We start from the raw sequence: 15071 nt of genomic DNA on the forward strand, positions 1-15071 counted from the left end.
GATTTAAAGCACGTGCAAAGTTTTGCTGGTAATGACATTCTTTTAGTTACGATGTAGGTAGGTGACAATTGTTTGATTTCGTTTTTGTACGGGTATAGCCTAGTCACTTAACAGGTTGCAGACTAGTGCCAATATACTATATCGAATAGTTTTCGCATTTATAGGGGAACCAACGCAAAATATGGTTTAAACAGCGCCCTGACGGCACTTTGCCAGCCATTGAGATGGGTCAGTACAATACAATTTTGTTTTGGTGAAATGCATCCAAACTATTCCAGTATTGTTAGTGTTGAGTGGCAGCCCAGGTATCAACCTCAAGCTTTTTCCAACACTTCGATATCGGAATAGCTGGCCCAGGTCCAATGGAGCCATGTGATACTCCGGTGCAAGCAAACTCATCGATCAATTCATTTCCAACGATGAACGAGTGGCCACTGGCCAGGTACCCATTCAAGGTGAACAGCGTTTGCTGAATTCAGCTCCTCAATTTCAGTACGGCAAGTGATAACTAACATCGACCTAGAATTGGTCGAACCTAAGCGAAATTTTGTGCAATAACAAGCAAGCGGAAGATAAAGTTATAAGGTTCCTAAAAAATATTGAAATGTTCAGTAGCGTATAAGTCGTTTAGTAATAAGTTGTTATGTAAATATAATTCTTCGATAATAAACGTTCAATAGAGACGAATGCCCCCTCTGGGTAAAGTCTCTCAAAACAAAAAAAAAAAAAAAAATTGGTCGAAGCAAGTGCTTTAATATTTAGCAGCCTTACTTACCTTACCGATCAGGCTAAGGCCGGGGTGGCCTCTGCTGTACATAGTAGCCTCCTCCATTCCACTCGGTCCATGGCTGTTTGTCTCCAGTCTCCAGTCTCCGCACTCTGCGTAGGGTCCGCAGATTGTCCTCCACTTGGTCGACCCACCTAGCTCGCTGCGCTCCACGTCTTCTTGAACCGGTCGGATGACTCTCGAGAACCATTTTAGTCGGGTTGCTATCCTACATCCTGATGACGTGACCCGCCCACCGTAGCCTCCCGATTTTCGCGCTATGGACGATAGTTGGTTCTCTCAGGAGCTGATGCAGCTCGTGGTTCATTCGCCTTCTCCAAGTCCCGTCTTCCATCTGCACTCCGCCGTAGATGGTACGCAACACCTTCCGTTCGAAAACTCCAAGGGCGCGTTGGTCCTCTGCACGTAGGGTCCATGTTTCGTGCCCATAGAGAACGACCGGTCTAATTAGCGTTTTGTAGATAGTCAACTTCGTGTTACGGCGAACTTTATTCGATCGTAGAGTTCTGCGGAGTCCAAAGTAAGTACGATTTCCTGCCACGGGCGCGGTGATTCCTCCCTGGATATTTAGCAGCCTGGCTAGCTGAATAAAAATATATAACTTTTCCCATTACGTGTTGCTGAAGAGTTGATTGCATTCCGCACATAAGAGCAAAAAATTCGGCCTGAAAAACGGTGTCTACCAAGTGAGCAAGACTGATGAAACCTAAGCTCACGAGAGTGGACACCAGCACCAGCTCGTCCTTCGAGAAGAAAGCCAACTGTGTGCATAAAAAAGTTATAAACAATTGAATGAAAAATTATTTTGACAAAAAATTTGCTGTACGGACAATTGTTTGATACACTGTACATACATACATACATACATATCCATACGCCCGGGAAAGTGTGTGCTGAATAGGCATTCCAAAACATCCTTATCAGAGGAAGTGAAATCGCCATTTAGCAAATGAAGTTCGTTAAATCGAAAATCCTTTGACATTGCAACCGACTTCACTTAAACTAAAACCATTTAAACAAAGGTTTTTCAAGCCAGATTGTTCAGCAGACCGAAGAGCATTCTTGTAGCCTCCGATCCAGTCGAACTTCGTCTGTTCCAACTGATTCTCCATTGTTTCCAGAGTTTGGCTAGATCAGATTTCCATCAAGGGGATCCGCTTGTATCCTTTACAGACCACAGAGGATAAGGTTCTTCAAAAGCTCCCATGACGAAGGACCTTGTAAATAGTATCAACGGCGTCATCTAAATCACGTTGAGTGGCATTGTATGGTGAGTTTCCATGAAATTTGGCCGCAACCAATTCGGCGAAAAGATCCCAGTTGATTGATTTCTGAAACGCAAAGTTTGCGAAATAACATAGAAGTGTTCAAAAAAGATTTAGCGATGGTCAGATATAGATTCTTCACCTTGCACATGCCCATTGCCCAATTGTGTTAGACCAAAGCGTTTTGTCTAACACTTTATCTTCCTCTAGCAGATATTATGAAGGTTGGACGATTGGCTATGTTAATCCAAGATCTGTTGTACTTAAGCAGTGCATCAAATTGGAGACACATTCTACCGTGACGTTACAACGTTTTGACGCCTTTTTGGTCAGATTTTTCACTATAACTCGTAAATTCGACCGTAAACCCTCAAATATTTTTGCATATTCGGATTCCTTGTGAAATTTCCAATAAGTATGATCTCTTGAACAGATAGTTTTCATCGGGTTTACGGTCGAATTTACGAATTATAGAGAAAAATCTGTCCAAAATGGCGTTAAAACGTTGTAATGTCACGGTAGAATGTGTCTGGAACCTTTCAAATTAATGTCTGAGCTGAAACAAGTGGGGGCGTCCATAAATGACGTAGCTTTTTTAAGCGATTTTTAATACCCCCCCCCCTCCCCCCTCGTAAAATTTCGTCACAAATTCAGTTAGGTACCCCCCTCTATAAATGACGTAGCTTGTTAAACACCCCCCCCCCTCAACAAAATTTTCATGTAAAAAAAACTCGAACTTAGCTCTGATTTCAATTTTAACATACAAGAATATTATGAAAAAACAACAATAGCAAGAAAACATTGCTGACTGCCAAGATCAGATCGCCAACATCAAGACCATAGGTGCAACCAGTGGAGATTATCACCAAAGCTTATGACTCAATAAACCACCCATCGTTCTGCTTGATGCCGAAGAACCGGAAATTGATGCTCACAATACCATATTAGCCTAGAAGCTCTTCCGAAGATATTAGTTTGCTCATTAATAAGATCTATAAAGAATATCGAATTGGTTTCATTTTAATAAAATTTACCACGACATTCGAAGAACCCTGCAAGAATTGCTTCTAAAATTCTTACAGAAGCTCATTTTGGAATTCCTCGAGAAGTTTCGTTTGGGATTCCCATTTTTGAGAATGTCTTCTTTTTTAATTCCTCCAGCACTTCCTTCTGGGACTCCATGGATTTTTCTTGGGATTCCGTTAGAGAATTCCTCCTTATTGTATTCCTTCAGGGGTTGCTTCAAAGATCCCTCCAATAATTCATTCCGGAGTTCCTTCTTAGATTCCTCCAAAAGCTCCTTCTAAGATTTCTCCAGCAGTTTTTTCAAAGGTTTTTCTAAAAGTTTATCCATGGTTTCCTTCAGGAGTTCTTTCAAGGTATTCTTCTCCTCTTTTCCACCAGCAGTTTCTTTGGACATCTCTATAGGGGTTTTAACCGGAATTTCTTCTGAGATTCCATCAGAACTTCTTTCTGTGTTTCCTAAAGAAGTTCCTTTCGGGATTCCTCCAGGTGTACCTTCTTGGTTTCCTTCAGAAATTCACTCAGATATTCATTCCAAGATCTCGGCAGGTAACCCCTCCTGCATTCTTTCAAAACCCTCCCAGGAGTTGCTTCTGGGATTCATCCAGGTGTTTTTTTTTATTCCTTCAGGAATTCCTTTCTGGATTCTTCTGGGTTTCCTCGAGGACTCCCTTCTAGATTTATCCAGGATTTTTTTCCCGGGACTCCTTCAGTAACTTTTTCCGGCATCCCTCCATTCACTCCATCCAGGATTCCTCCATTCGTCCTTAGATTTCACCAGGAGTTATATCCAGATAATCTTCTATAATTCCTTAAAAGTTACTTTCGGGATTCCTTCAGAAATTCTTTATGGGATTCTTTCAATTATTTGTTTCGTGCTTTCTTCAGAAATTAAACCAGGAGTTCCTTCTGATAATCTACAAATATCTCCTTCCAAGATTCTTCCAGAAGCTTATTCAAGATTTCTCCGAAAGCTTCATCAAGTATTGCTCCAGATACTTCTCACGGAATTTCTTTTGAAATTTATCTTTTTCCTTTCAAGATTGTTGCAAGAGTTCCTTCTGAAATTCTTCTGGAAGTTCCTTCAGGGATTCCTTCTGAGATTCCTTTGGGAATGTTTTCAGAAGTTTTTTCTGGGATTCCCAGTAGGAATTCCTGTGTAAATGTTATCCTTCTCCTTTTGGGGAAACCAATAAAGAACACAATGAGAAATTCCTTACAAAGTTGCTAGAGGAGCTCCTTAAGAAATTGTTGGATGAATTCTTCGAGGAAGTCCTGTAGAAACTATATAAGGAACTCCTGGAATAATGGCGTAATGCCAAAACGTTAGAAAATTTTTTCTTTGCAACCTTAGCGGCGTGCAGTGCCCTATAGCAAGCAGTAAACTATTAGTCATCAGAAGCATTTGAGCGAAATTGATTTTTGTCTGCAAACACAATACATTCTTCGTTACGCAGGATTTCAAAACCATTTTCTCAGATACAGTTGTTGCGTCCGATAGCTGCATGGCTTATAAAATGAAACCGGCATTTATTTCCATTATTTGTTATTTACATTAATGTGAATGAAAAAAAAAATCATGCAATATATATATATATATATATATATATATATATATATATATATATATATATATATATATATATATATATATATATATATATATATATATATACTAGCTGTCCCGGCAAACGTTGTCTTGCCCAGCTGTGGTGGTTTGACAACTGTTGAGCTCATAACGTCACCGCACTCTAGATTGATTTTATTTTGATCGTGTTGATTTCCTTCCCAGCACATGAAAAATCTAAATTTTTCAATTTTGTTACTTTTCTAGATGATTTTCGTAACTTTTTGTACATATAAACACAGCCACCACGAATACGAATCGAACCGTGCAAGAGTCATCCTGATCGGTTCAGCCGTTCTTAAGTTTTGTTGCCTCAAAGGGACTTCAAACTCATTTTTATATATATAGATTTTGTATTTACTGGATAATGATATTACTAATTTAGAGAAAAATTTCCGTTTTACGGAAGATTGAGAAAGCTACCGCAGCTGTCAGACTACCTGACAGAGACGCCTTGGATACGACGCCTATGATCATTGTTTGTTGTTGCTTCCCAGAGCAATTCACATTGCAAGCATACTTTGATTAAACCGTCTGTTTCAATGATATGATGATTTTCAGGGCTGCGGTAGGACTTGACAGCTGCGGTAGAACTCGGCGGCTACCGCAGAGTGGAAATTTTTCAAAAAATCCGCAATACTTAATGCAAGTAAAATTTTTATTAATTACTAGCAGTCCCGGAAAACTTTGTCTTGCCGTCCTGTGGTGGTTTGACAACTGTTGAGGTCATAACGTCACCGCACTCTAGATTGGTTTCATTTCAATCGTGTTGATTTCCTTCCCAGCTCACGAAAATCAGTACTTTATCAATTTTCTTACTTTTCTAGTTGTTTTTCGTAACTTTTTGGATATATAAACACAGCCACCATGAATACGAATCAAACCCTGCATAAGTCATCCTGATCGGTTCACCCGTTCGTGAGTTTTGTTGCCTCAAAGGGACTTGGAACTCATTTTTATATACATAGATAGATGAAATTTTTTTTTCAGTAGTAGAAAGCTACGTAGCATATAATAAACCCCTACCCCCCTATCGTCACAAAAAGCTACGTCATTTATGGACGACTCCTATATGATTAAGCATTAGCATCACTTCTAATAATTATCGAAAGGCATTTTGAAGTGCAGTATGCGAAGACATGCTTGAAAGCATCCGCAGGGGATTGTTTTTCATGCGATAAATAACCCGAACAATAGAAGCATTTCCAGTTGAGATTCAAAGCAGCTACGTCAAGTGTAAAAGCACATACATCTCTGGTGGTTAGTACAGAGACAGAGTGTAGTGACAATTGCGTTGTTGACAATCACACGTGCTCGAGGCATTACAAGCATGTTTGCCATTTCATTTTTACTGAAAATAGCAATCATCGCACCGGGTTTACAAGGTTTCCTAATTACAAATTCCCCTTTAGAAGTACGGTTTTTGAACTTAAACCTTTTCAGTGGTATCATTTTGCAAAGATTGGTCGATACTGTTCTTTCATGCTGAAGATTGATCTGAGCTATTCTAACTGTAGCCACTATCCTTACTAGTTATTAGATTTAGCTTTTTACAATCACAGCACAAATGAGAAAAGCGGCAATAAAACCATATTGGTATCGATTATCTAGGCTAATTGGGAAAAGAAATTAATATGATATGATAATTGACGTTGTAGATCTTACGCTGTAACGCACCATTCTTAGGAGATGGAACTTCTTATAAAGATTTTCAGCCTCTAGCTTCGTTTTAATATATATGGAATATTTACATCTCTATGCGAAACAAAACGTATATCAGACTTTCAAATTTTATTTAATGACTACTTGCAGATATGTTTTTAATTTAAATTATGTTTTTGCACCATAGATGCCGTGATTAATTTTAAAGAAAAAAAAACTAGCTGCATATCATAAATTTGATCTGTTCGAATCTGTGTAAAGCACCCGACCCGTAAATCAAATCACCAAATTGATTGATAAAAGTGCACGACAACATGTTGACCATCAAAACAACATTTCACCGAAGCTCGATTACGGCTAATTGCGCGTGTTTGTTTGCTCTCGCCAATCACCCACAGGTCACCAAATCCATCGTTTCGCTGCTGATGTACTACGGGTGGAAAAAGTTTTCCATCATCCACGAGGAGATGTGGAAAAACGTGGCGGTGTCGCTGGAAAACCAGGCGCAGCGCAACAACCTGACCGTCAACCACGTGGAGGAGGTGATCGACTATCACAAGTGCTGCGAGAACAATCTGGATTGTTGTCGTAGTGGATATTGGTATACGGTATTATGTTATTACATAAATAATTAAGTGTAATCAGCTTATTCTGTGCAGTAGATGAAGCACGTCGCTGCATTCGTGGTTGTCCTGTTGATTTGATTATCCCGCTTAATAGTGTGCACTACAGAGTTATGTAAATCCAATCGACCGTTTTCGGCCGGGCGGGTCGCGCTTTGTGTTTTAATTAAACTGTTTCCAAATGGCCCACGAGTTCCATGAAGCTGTTTGCAGAGCGTAACGTGCTGAAAATTATTAATACCATTTCTGTTATTTATTTGGTTTCGTTCCTCTTCCGGCGACAAAACAGATCATCCAGAACACGATGAACCGGACGCGAATCTACGTCTTTTTGGGAAACCCAAACGCTCTAGTCGACATGATGACACAGATGGATGCAATGCAGCTGTTCTCCAAAGGCGAATATCTGGTGATATTCGTCGACATGATGACGTACTCACTGAAGTAAGCATTATTTTTACTTAAAGTGATAATTAATTGTTATCTAACAAATTGAATATTTATGACGTGAATCGTAATAATGCACGTCATAAATATTAGATTTATTGAATAATGTTATTTATTATCACTGTACATTTTTTTGTGATTAATGCATCACATTTTTCATGCTCTATCATTTCAATCGGAGTGACGTGATTGATATCAACATCTGACAACCTTTGCAGCTCGACCCGTTCAATTTCAATTTTCCTCTTCACCATTTTTTTTTTTCAGAGAATCTAAAAAGTACTTGTGGCGGTTGGATCGGGTGTCACATCACAAAAACTGCAAAGACATGGAATCGTTTCTGCAGCGTGGCCGCAGCTTGCTGGTGGTGGTCGCTTCGGAGCCGCATCCCGAGTTCGAGCAGTTCACCTACAAAGTGCGCGAGTACAACCAGAAGGAACCGTTTTCCTTCAAAATGCCGATGCTGTTCAAAGAGTACGCAAAGGTGAGTGTTCAATTATTTTTGTTAGCATTATATTAATTGGGTTTACAGATACAGTCTTCCTGTCTTGGTTGCTTTCCACATTTTCTAGGTCATGCCGTCCATGGTCTTCACATCCTCTAACCGCATTACTCTTCCAAGGGCGATGTTGAAAAGAACCCATGAGAAACTCTCAGTTAGGTTCGGTTCCCAGCTGGGTCGCGCTGAACTGGAAAGTACACCTAAAACTTTTGCAATCCATACAATAATGTTGCTTTGATCAATCAAATGCGCTTCCTAGGGACGCCATTCTCGTACATAATTTCCCATTGCTATGAACGGTGGATAGCCAGTATTGTCACCTTAAATTCGATGAACTGGTGTTGCATTGAGACCTGCTACTCATGGCATTTCTGGATGGTTTGTCGTACAGTGAAGATCTGGTCCGTTGTCGACCGGCCGTCGACAAAACGGCTTGTACTGTACCCCAGTACAGTATAGAGGGGTCACATCGAGCTACTCCTCGTCCGGTGTCTCTCCCTTGAAATTTTGGGTATATCCAAAGGCGACATCAGGCTGCTACTGTCAAGCCAAGTAGTGCCGAAGCGGTCGTCGCTACCATACATAGTTGATAACGGAGAGCTTTGGGCTCAGCTTGACGATCACCAGGTAATGGTCAGAGTCGATGTTAGCTCCACGATATGTCATGTGGTCGATGATGTCAGTGAAATGCCATCGATCAAACAGAGCGTGGTCGATGTGCAGACCATAGGTCATTCTCGTTCGTCAGTTAGTGGGCGCTGAACTTTTCAATCGTTTGTTTAAATTCCTTTTCCTGGGCTGCCTAAGCGATTAGCACTTGTACATATGATGATCTTGACGTCGCATCTTGGTCAGCAGACGTACTTTAATTCCTTATTTTATAAAAAAAAATCCCAATTTTAGCGTGACGTATTTAATGGATACTCGCACTGCCAAGATCATCGGAGTTGTACTGCTGTAGTTGCTATGCCCCTCCTAGGTGGCCGTTTGCTATCACTTTCTGATTTGTGCCTTCCACTATTGTATATCAGAGCAATTTAATAAAAAATAGTGACTTTGTAACCTATAATGATGGCAATTCACTTTCATACAGCTTTTAGGCACTATAGCTACAGTTAAACAACAGTTTTTTCATTGTCTTCCTATTTGAAATCGAATATGTAGTGAAATAGGGGGGCATGATGGATCACATTTGAAAACTGCTTGTTCAGAAAAAGGTTTCAAACTTAATGATTTTTCTACAATGTTATATCATAGCTGACAAAAGCATTTAAGAGTCGTAGTGGAGGAAAGTCGATGTAATACGGACATCCATAGGTGATTCTTGGTTGCCTGAGTTGTGTGTTGCACGCACATTTATTTTGCCGTGCACGGGATATAACCAGGGCATTTAAAAAAGTTTCAGGGAGATTCCCGGGATATTCCAGAAGAGTTTGTGGAGCGTTTAAGCAGGCTTGATAATCCTCCTCGAAATCAAAAGAGTTTTGCAACATGCTCTAGAGCGGGGTTTTGCTTTTGCCTCGTCGCGAGGGAGCGAACGAAAACTGAGCGAGGAAGAGGGGAACAAAAAAAGAGCCGCTGATTATTTCGGGTTTTTGAGTGCGATTTTCGCCTCGAGAGTCTTTCTTTGTATGGGAGTGGAACTCGCGAGAGCTTTTTGAGTGTGAGTGGACGTGAGAAACACAACAAGTAATTATGAGTGTTGGACGAACTCCTCGCTGCGCGGCAAGCTCGCGCTCGGTGCTGTTGAGGATTAGCGTTGTGATTTCTGAGTTTTACTCCTCAGAAAAACGCCAAAATCGCTTCCTCATTTTCTCGCGAGTGAGTTTCTGTCAAGCCTGCGTTTAAGTAGCTACGAGAAACAGGTTAGGGGGTTACAGGGCACTACAGAGGGTTTCAGACACGTTTTGAAGAGTATCACGGCATTTTCGTAATCTTTATGGGGGTTACAAGTGGTTTTGGGGCCCATATAGCCGAGGCGGTAAACGCACGGGTATTCAGCATGACCATGCTGAGGGTGACGGGTTCGATTCCCGGTCGGTCCAGGATCTTTTCGCAAAGGAAATTTCCTTGACTTCCTTGGGCATAGAGTATCTTCGTGCCTGCCACACGATATACACATGCAAAATGGTCATTGGCAGAGGAAGCTCTCAGTAAATAACTGTGGAAGTGCTCATAGAACACTAAGCTGAGAAGCAGGCTTTGTCCCAGTGAGGACGTTACGCCAAGAAGAGGAGAGGAAGTGGTTTTGGGAACGTTTCATGGGTTTTCTTGGGTTTCATGGACTTTCAGGGGTCTTCAAGGCGTTTTAAGGAGTTTTAGTAATGCTGGGAGTTTTAAAGGGTTCAGAGCAAATTTCAGGGGTTTTCTGGGGCATACTAGAGAGGTTAGGACCGTTTTAAAGGGTTTCAGCTGGATTTCAACGAGGTTTGAAGGTGTTTCAGGTATATTTCAGGTCGCTTCAAGTAGTTTAAGAGCGATTGTGTCATGTATTTGGCAGAGAAAAAAATGTTGTACAGCAAGTGTTTTATGAGAATTTTAGGTCACTATCCTGGAGCCCTCTTTATCCGACTTAAATTCCTGGAACCTGAAATTTAATAGGAATCATCACCCAGAACTCTTGAACGTCACTGCAACTCCCAGAATCCTCTGAAACGTTCTTTAAAACCTCTTGAAACCCCATGAAACGCTCTGAAACATCCTCCAAAACCATTTGAAACTTTTATAAAAACACCCAAAATCCCTCGAAAACTTCTTGAAACCCTCTGTAACGCCCTAACGCATACCTAAATCCCCCAATTTCGTTTAAATGTCACTAAAGCCTTATGAAATCCTCATGGAACCCAGAGTTTGCGCCCATCGGCAGTACCGGTGGACAAAGTGTCCCACTTTCCTCTACCACGCGAATGAAGACAGAAATCATCAAACACGGAAACGCCATCAGCAGTCGCATCATGTTCACCCGCCGCCAGCACAACCGTCATCACCTAACCGTCTAGACCATAGGGGGATAATCTGCCCAACAGACACCCTAACAGAAGGTTAGGGTAGTGTGGGGCTGAGGCCGTCTTCTACAACAAAAGTAAAAGCCAGGACTACTCTCTCCCCGTACCCACTAAACCATTCCTACGGTCGCCAAACCCTACGTCTCTCCGGAACCATTGCTTCAGAGAGGGGCTAGTGCACATCGCACCCTCAAGGTTAGCTGCGTAGCCTAGCAGCGACGAACATCGATGACTCGCTCTGGAGAGTCCATCACGGTAACATGCTGGCGCTTTGCCAGTTTCCCGAGTGGCCCTCGCCACTCCCTTTGTCCTCGGAAGGCGGGCAGGGTCAACCCCGCCCGCGCCCAACTGCTTTGCAGACATCAAGAACTGATGCCCACGTGCAACCCGTGCAGGCCCTATCAGCTGCACCAGAAGGTTGCTGACAGCAGGGTCTCACCTGCCCCAACCCTTGCCGGGGACCCCTTTCTAACCGCGGGCTCGGATCCAACCCAGTAGACCGACGCCACGACAGCACCGCTACCGGGACTTCCTCTCTGCGGCCACTTAATCGCTGTAAGGGTCGATCTCGACCGCATGGCACCGGTATGACCTACGAAGCCGACTCCGAACCCCTGGACCACCTCTTGTACTGCATCTGAACTAGCCATTCTCCGAGTCCACGCGCCACCTCCTCTGTAGCTCCCAGACGATATGGGTGATAGCCGTTGAAACGGCGTTCCAGCCAAATTCATCCCTACACATCCTCTGGACCAAGTTGTCCGGGTTTGTGTCCTCCCCGCATGTGGCAAGCATGCGGTCACGCATTGTGCGAAAACGCGGGCACAAGAACAAAACGTGTTCCGCCGTTTCCTCTAAACCATTGCACACTGGGCATTCGACAGAATCCGCATGCCCGAAACGGTGTAGATACTGTCGGAAGCAACCATGCCCGAGCAAAGTTACATAATACAAAGATAACTAACTGTGTTATCTGATATCAAAAATAATTAACAAAATTTGTTCTCAGTTTGGTTTAATAAGCAGCCAACATAACAAACATGATAACAATCAATTATACCCACGGTATCATGAAAATATCACATTATGTTATCATCAGCGGCATCCTGATAACAACTTCTGTAAATCAATTGAATTGATCTGTTTGAAAACTCATTTTGTTATCAGTGAGATATTTGCTCGGTCATTGATAACTAACTTCCGATATGGTGGTCGATGTTGACGCCTTAGAGTTTGACAGGTGCGGTAACATGAATTATCAGGGTGATAACACAATATTGTTAAATGAGTACTGGAGTGTGCACCAGTTATCATTTTGTTATGGGGCTGTTATTCGGCTTTGCTCGGGTGACCTGTAAGGACCTGTGTCAGGTGGAATGTAACTTCCCCATGGCGCCTATTAATCCAACTATCTACCCTCGGTATCAACCTATGGGTCCACCTTCCTTTGGTGGAACTGTCCCACGCGCGCTGCCATTTGACCATAGAGGCCATCCTGGCAGTCCTGCGTATGCCTCTTGTGCCGCGCATTTCGAAGCACTCCATGTCCTCACTGATAAGAATGCTGATAGACACCATACCAGTAATGACGCAGAGAGCATCGTGTGACACGGTACGGTACGCGCTCGCAACCCTCAGGCATATACATAAGCCTGTAAGTACTTTCCAGCTTCCGTCGGTAGCATTTAGTACTTAGCGCGGTGCCCCACGCCGGGCCGCCATACCTAAGTAAGGACGTAGCAACACTAGCCAAAAGCTTGCGCTTACTGGCGTACACCGCAGAGCTATTGGACATCATCCGGGGCAGTGCCGCAATAGCTGTGGAGGATCTTTTACAGGCATAATCGACGTGACTACCGAAAGTAAGTTTATCGTCGATCATCACGCCCAAGTGTTTGACGGAGCGCTTTGACAGGATATTGCACTCACCTACACTGATCTCCGCCTGCTGCTCCGACTTCCGGTTGTTAACAACCGTCACCTCAGTCTTGTGGTGAGCCAGTTCCAGTCTCCTGGACCGCATCCACGCCTCCACAACCTTGATCGAGTGGTCGGTAGTCAACTTCACCTCCTCGATCGTTTCACCGTAGACTTCGAGCGTAATATCGTCGGCAAATCCGAAAATCTTCACTCACACTGGGTACTCTAACCTCAACACCTCGTCGTACATGACATTCCATAACACCGGACCCAGGATGGACCCTTGCGGGACTCCTGTACAGGTACCCTGGTGTCCCCAGACGCAAGAGCGCATCGGCAATAGCAGACTAGCTGGCGCTATGAAACGCATTCCTTACATCCAGAGTCACTGCCGCACAGAAACGAATTCCCCTTCTCTTAGGCTCAAGTGCTTTCTGGGCGGTTTTTGTAGGATTTAAGGCGGAGCGCCTCCTTAAATACCCCTTCGTCGAAGTATGATGTCTTCCACCTGCGAGGGCTTGGCCTTGGCCTAGCCGCCTCTTCTTCTACCCGTTGCCTGCTGTTGGAGGAGCTCTCTGTTTTGTCCTGTGTGCAACAGTCTGTTCACGCTGCGACATCCGCCGTGGAGTCCGCAAAACAGCTGGGGCAAGTGAATTTTTCCACTGTCACAGTTTTCGACAGAACTTGGATGCTTCAGGTGGTATTCGCACAAACAGACATGCAGAATCTCCGGCACGTTCCGATTATGCAAACTGCGACAAGATCACCGGGCATGTACTACTGCTTACTTGATCACTGATAATACGCAGAAACATTCGTAATTGAGTGGCGGCTTTGACTAGCAGCATTTCTGTATCATAACGACCTATTTTTCCGTACCGGTTCATTCAGCAACTGAAATGAGTTGAATAATGAAAAATAGTTTCATAATGTTCATTATGCAACTCATTTGAGTTGAATTATGAACATTATGGAACACAAATGAGTTGTATAATAAAAAAAAAACGTGGCGAGCCTCGTTGAGTCGTTGGATAAATGTACGACTCGTGCTGAAAAAATCAACTTTTTGCAACTCGTTACATAAAAAACTATTGGGGAAGTTCCGTCAGAAGCTGCTTTCAACACTATCTTTCAACCTATTTTCAACTTTCACACTGAGATAATTACTTGTAAATGCTTGGATATCTACAGAGTACAACCTCCAACATGCTGCTTAGGCATGGTACACAAATTACGCAACACTAGAATCTGCCATTTCACCTTCCCTGCCTCCTTCCCCTGCCATTCCCTTCCCCCTTTGTAACGCTTTTTGTAAAAAAAAAACATTTTTGGTATGGATCGCAACGCTAAGCTGAACTCCCCGTACGTAATTTGTGTACGGTGCCTTAGCTAATAAAATACCTTCTTATCGCAATTTTCGGCCGGAATTGTTCAACGAGGAGGTGGGGATAAGAATTGCTGAAGAAGAAGCCAAAGAACATTCTAAAATTACATTTATGAGAAATTTAATTTAACTCAACCCCCACAAATTGCTAACCCCACAAATATGCTTCAACCCTCTTCAAATCAATTGACAAACAATTTTTTTCATCGATGGTTTTCTTCTCATAAATTGATACAGTATGTTGCTATAATCACTCCTACTGGTACAATGAAAGATAATACACGTAACTGAGATTTTTTTATATCCTCCTCATTCACATCATGTTTCGACCTTTATCCCACAGTACGTTTCGATCTACGCCGCCTACCTGTACGACTCGGTGAAGCTGTACGCGTGGGCGTTGGATAAGCTGCTGAAAGCGGAGCAGGCTCACCGGCCGTTAACGAGTGACGTCATCTACGAGGTGGCCAGCAACGGAACCCGCATCATCGAAACCATCATCCAGAACAGGACCTACAAAAGTAAGTAACAGTGAAGTGGAGCCGGTTGGTTCCGATTGCGGGTTTCGACATCCTAACGACCTGAAGGCATGTTTTTCAAAACTTGTTCCTTAAATAGGTATCGCGGGCGCGATGATCAGAATCGATGAGTTCGGCGATTCTGAGGGCAACTTTTCGGTGCTGGCACTGAAGAATGAATTCTACACGGAGGGCAACTTTTCCTGCGACTTCCAAATGAAACCGGTGGCCCACTTCCAGATGAGACAGTTTCAGCAGAGCAACGATTCCAGCCAGAAACGAAGCGATGAAATCCCAGTGAGTGAGTC

At 43.0% G+C, this 15071-nt stretch overlaps 1 protein-coding gene across 20 annotated transcripts in view; it reads left to right on the forward strand.

Moving 5' to 3' along the window:
• Positions 1-15071, forward strand: part of LOC109409392 (receptor-type guanylate cyclase Gyc76C) — a 229458-nt gene that overhangs the window by 192052 nt on the left and 22335 nt on the right. For all 20 annotated transcript variants that reach the window (XM_062859714.1, XM_062859717.1, XM_062859718.1 and 17 more), the window contains 5 exons: positions 6763-6972; positions 7277-7431; positions 7702-7918; positions 14589-14766; positions 14864-15060. In XM_062859714.1, the coding sequence (XP_062715698.1) occupies positions 6763-6972; positions 7277-7431; positions 7702-7918; positions 14589-14766; positions 14864-15060 (957 nt within the window). The remainder of the gene's footprint in view (positions 1-6762; positions 6973-7276; positions 7432-7701; positions 7919-14588; positions 14767-14863; positions 15061-15071) is intronic.

The sequence above is a fragment of the Aedes albopictus genome, chromosome 3 (genome assembly GCF_035046485.1).
Source record: "Aedes albopictus strain Foshan chromosome 3, AalbF5, whole genome shotgun sequence".
NCBI lineage: Eukaryota > Metazoa > Arthropoda > Insecta > Diptera > Culicidae > Aedes > Aedes albopictus.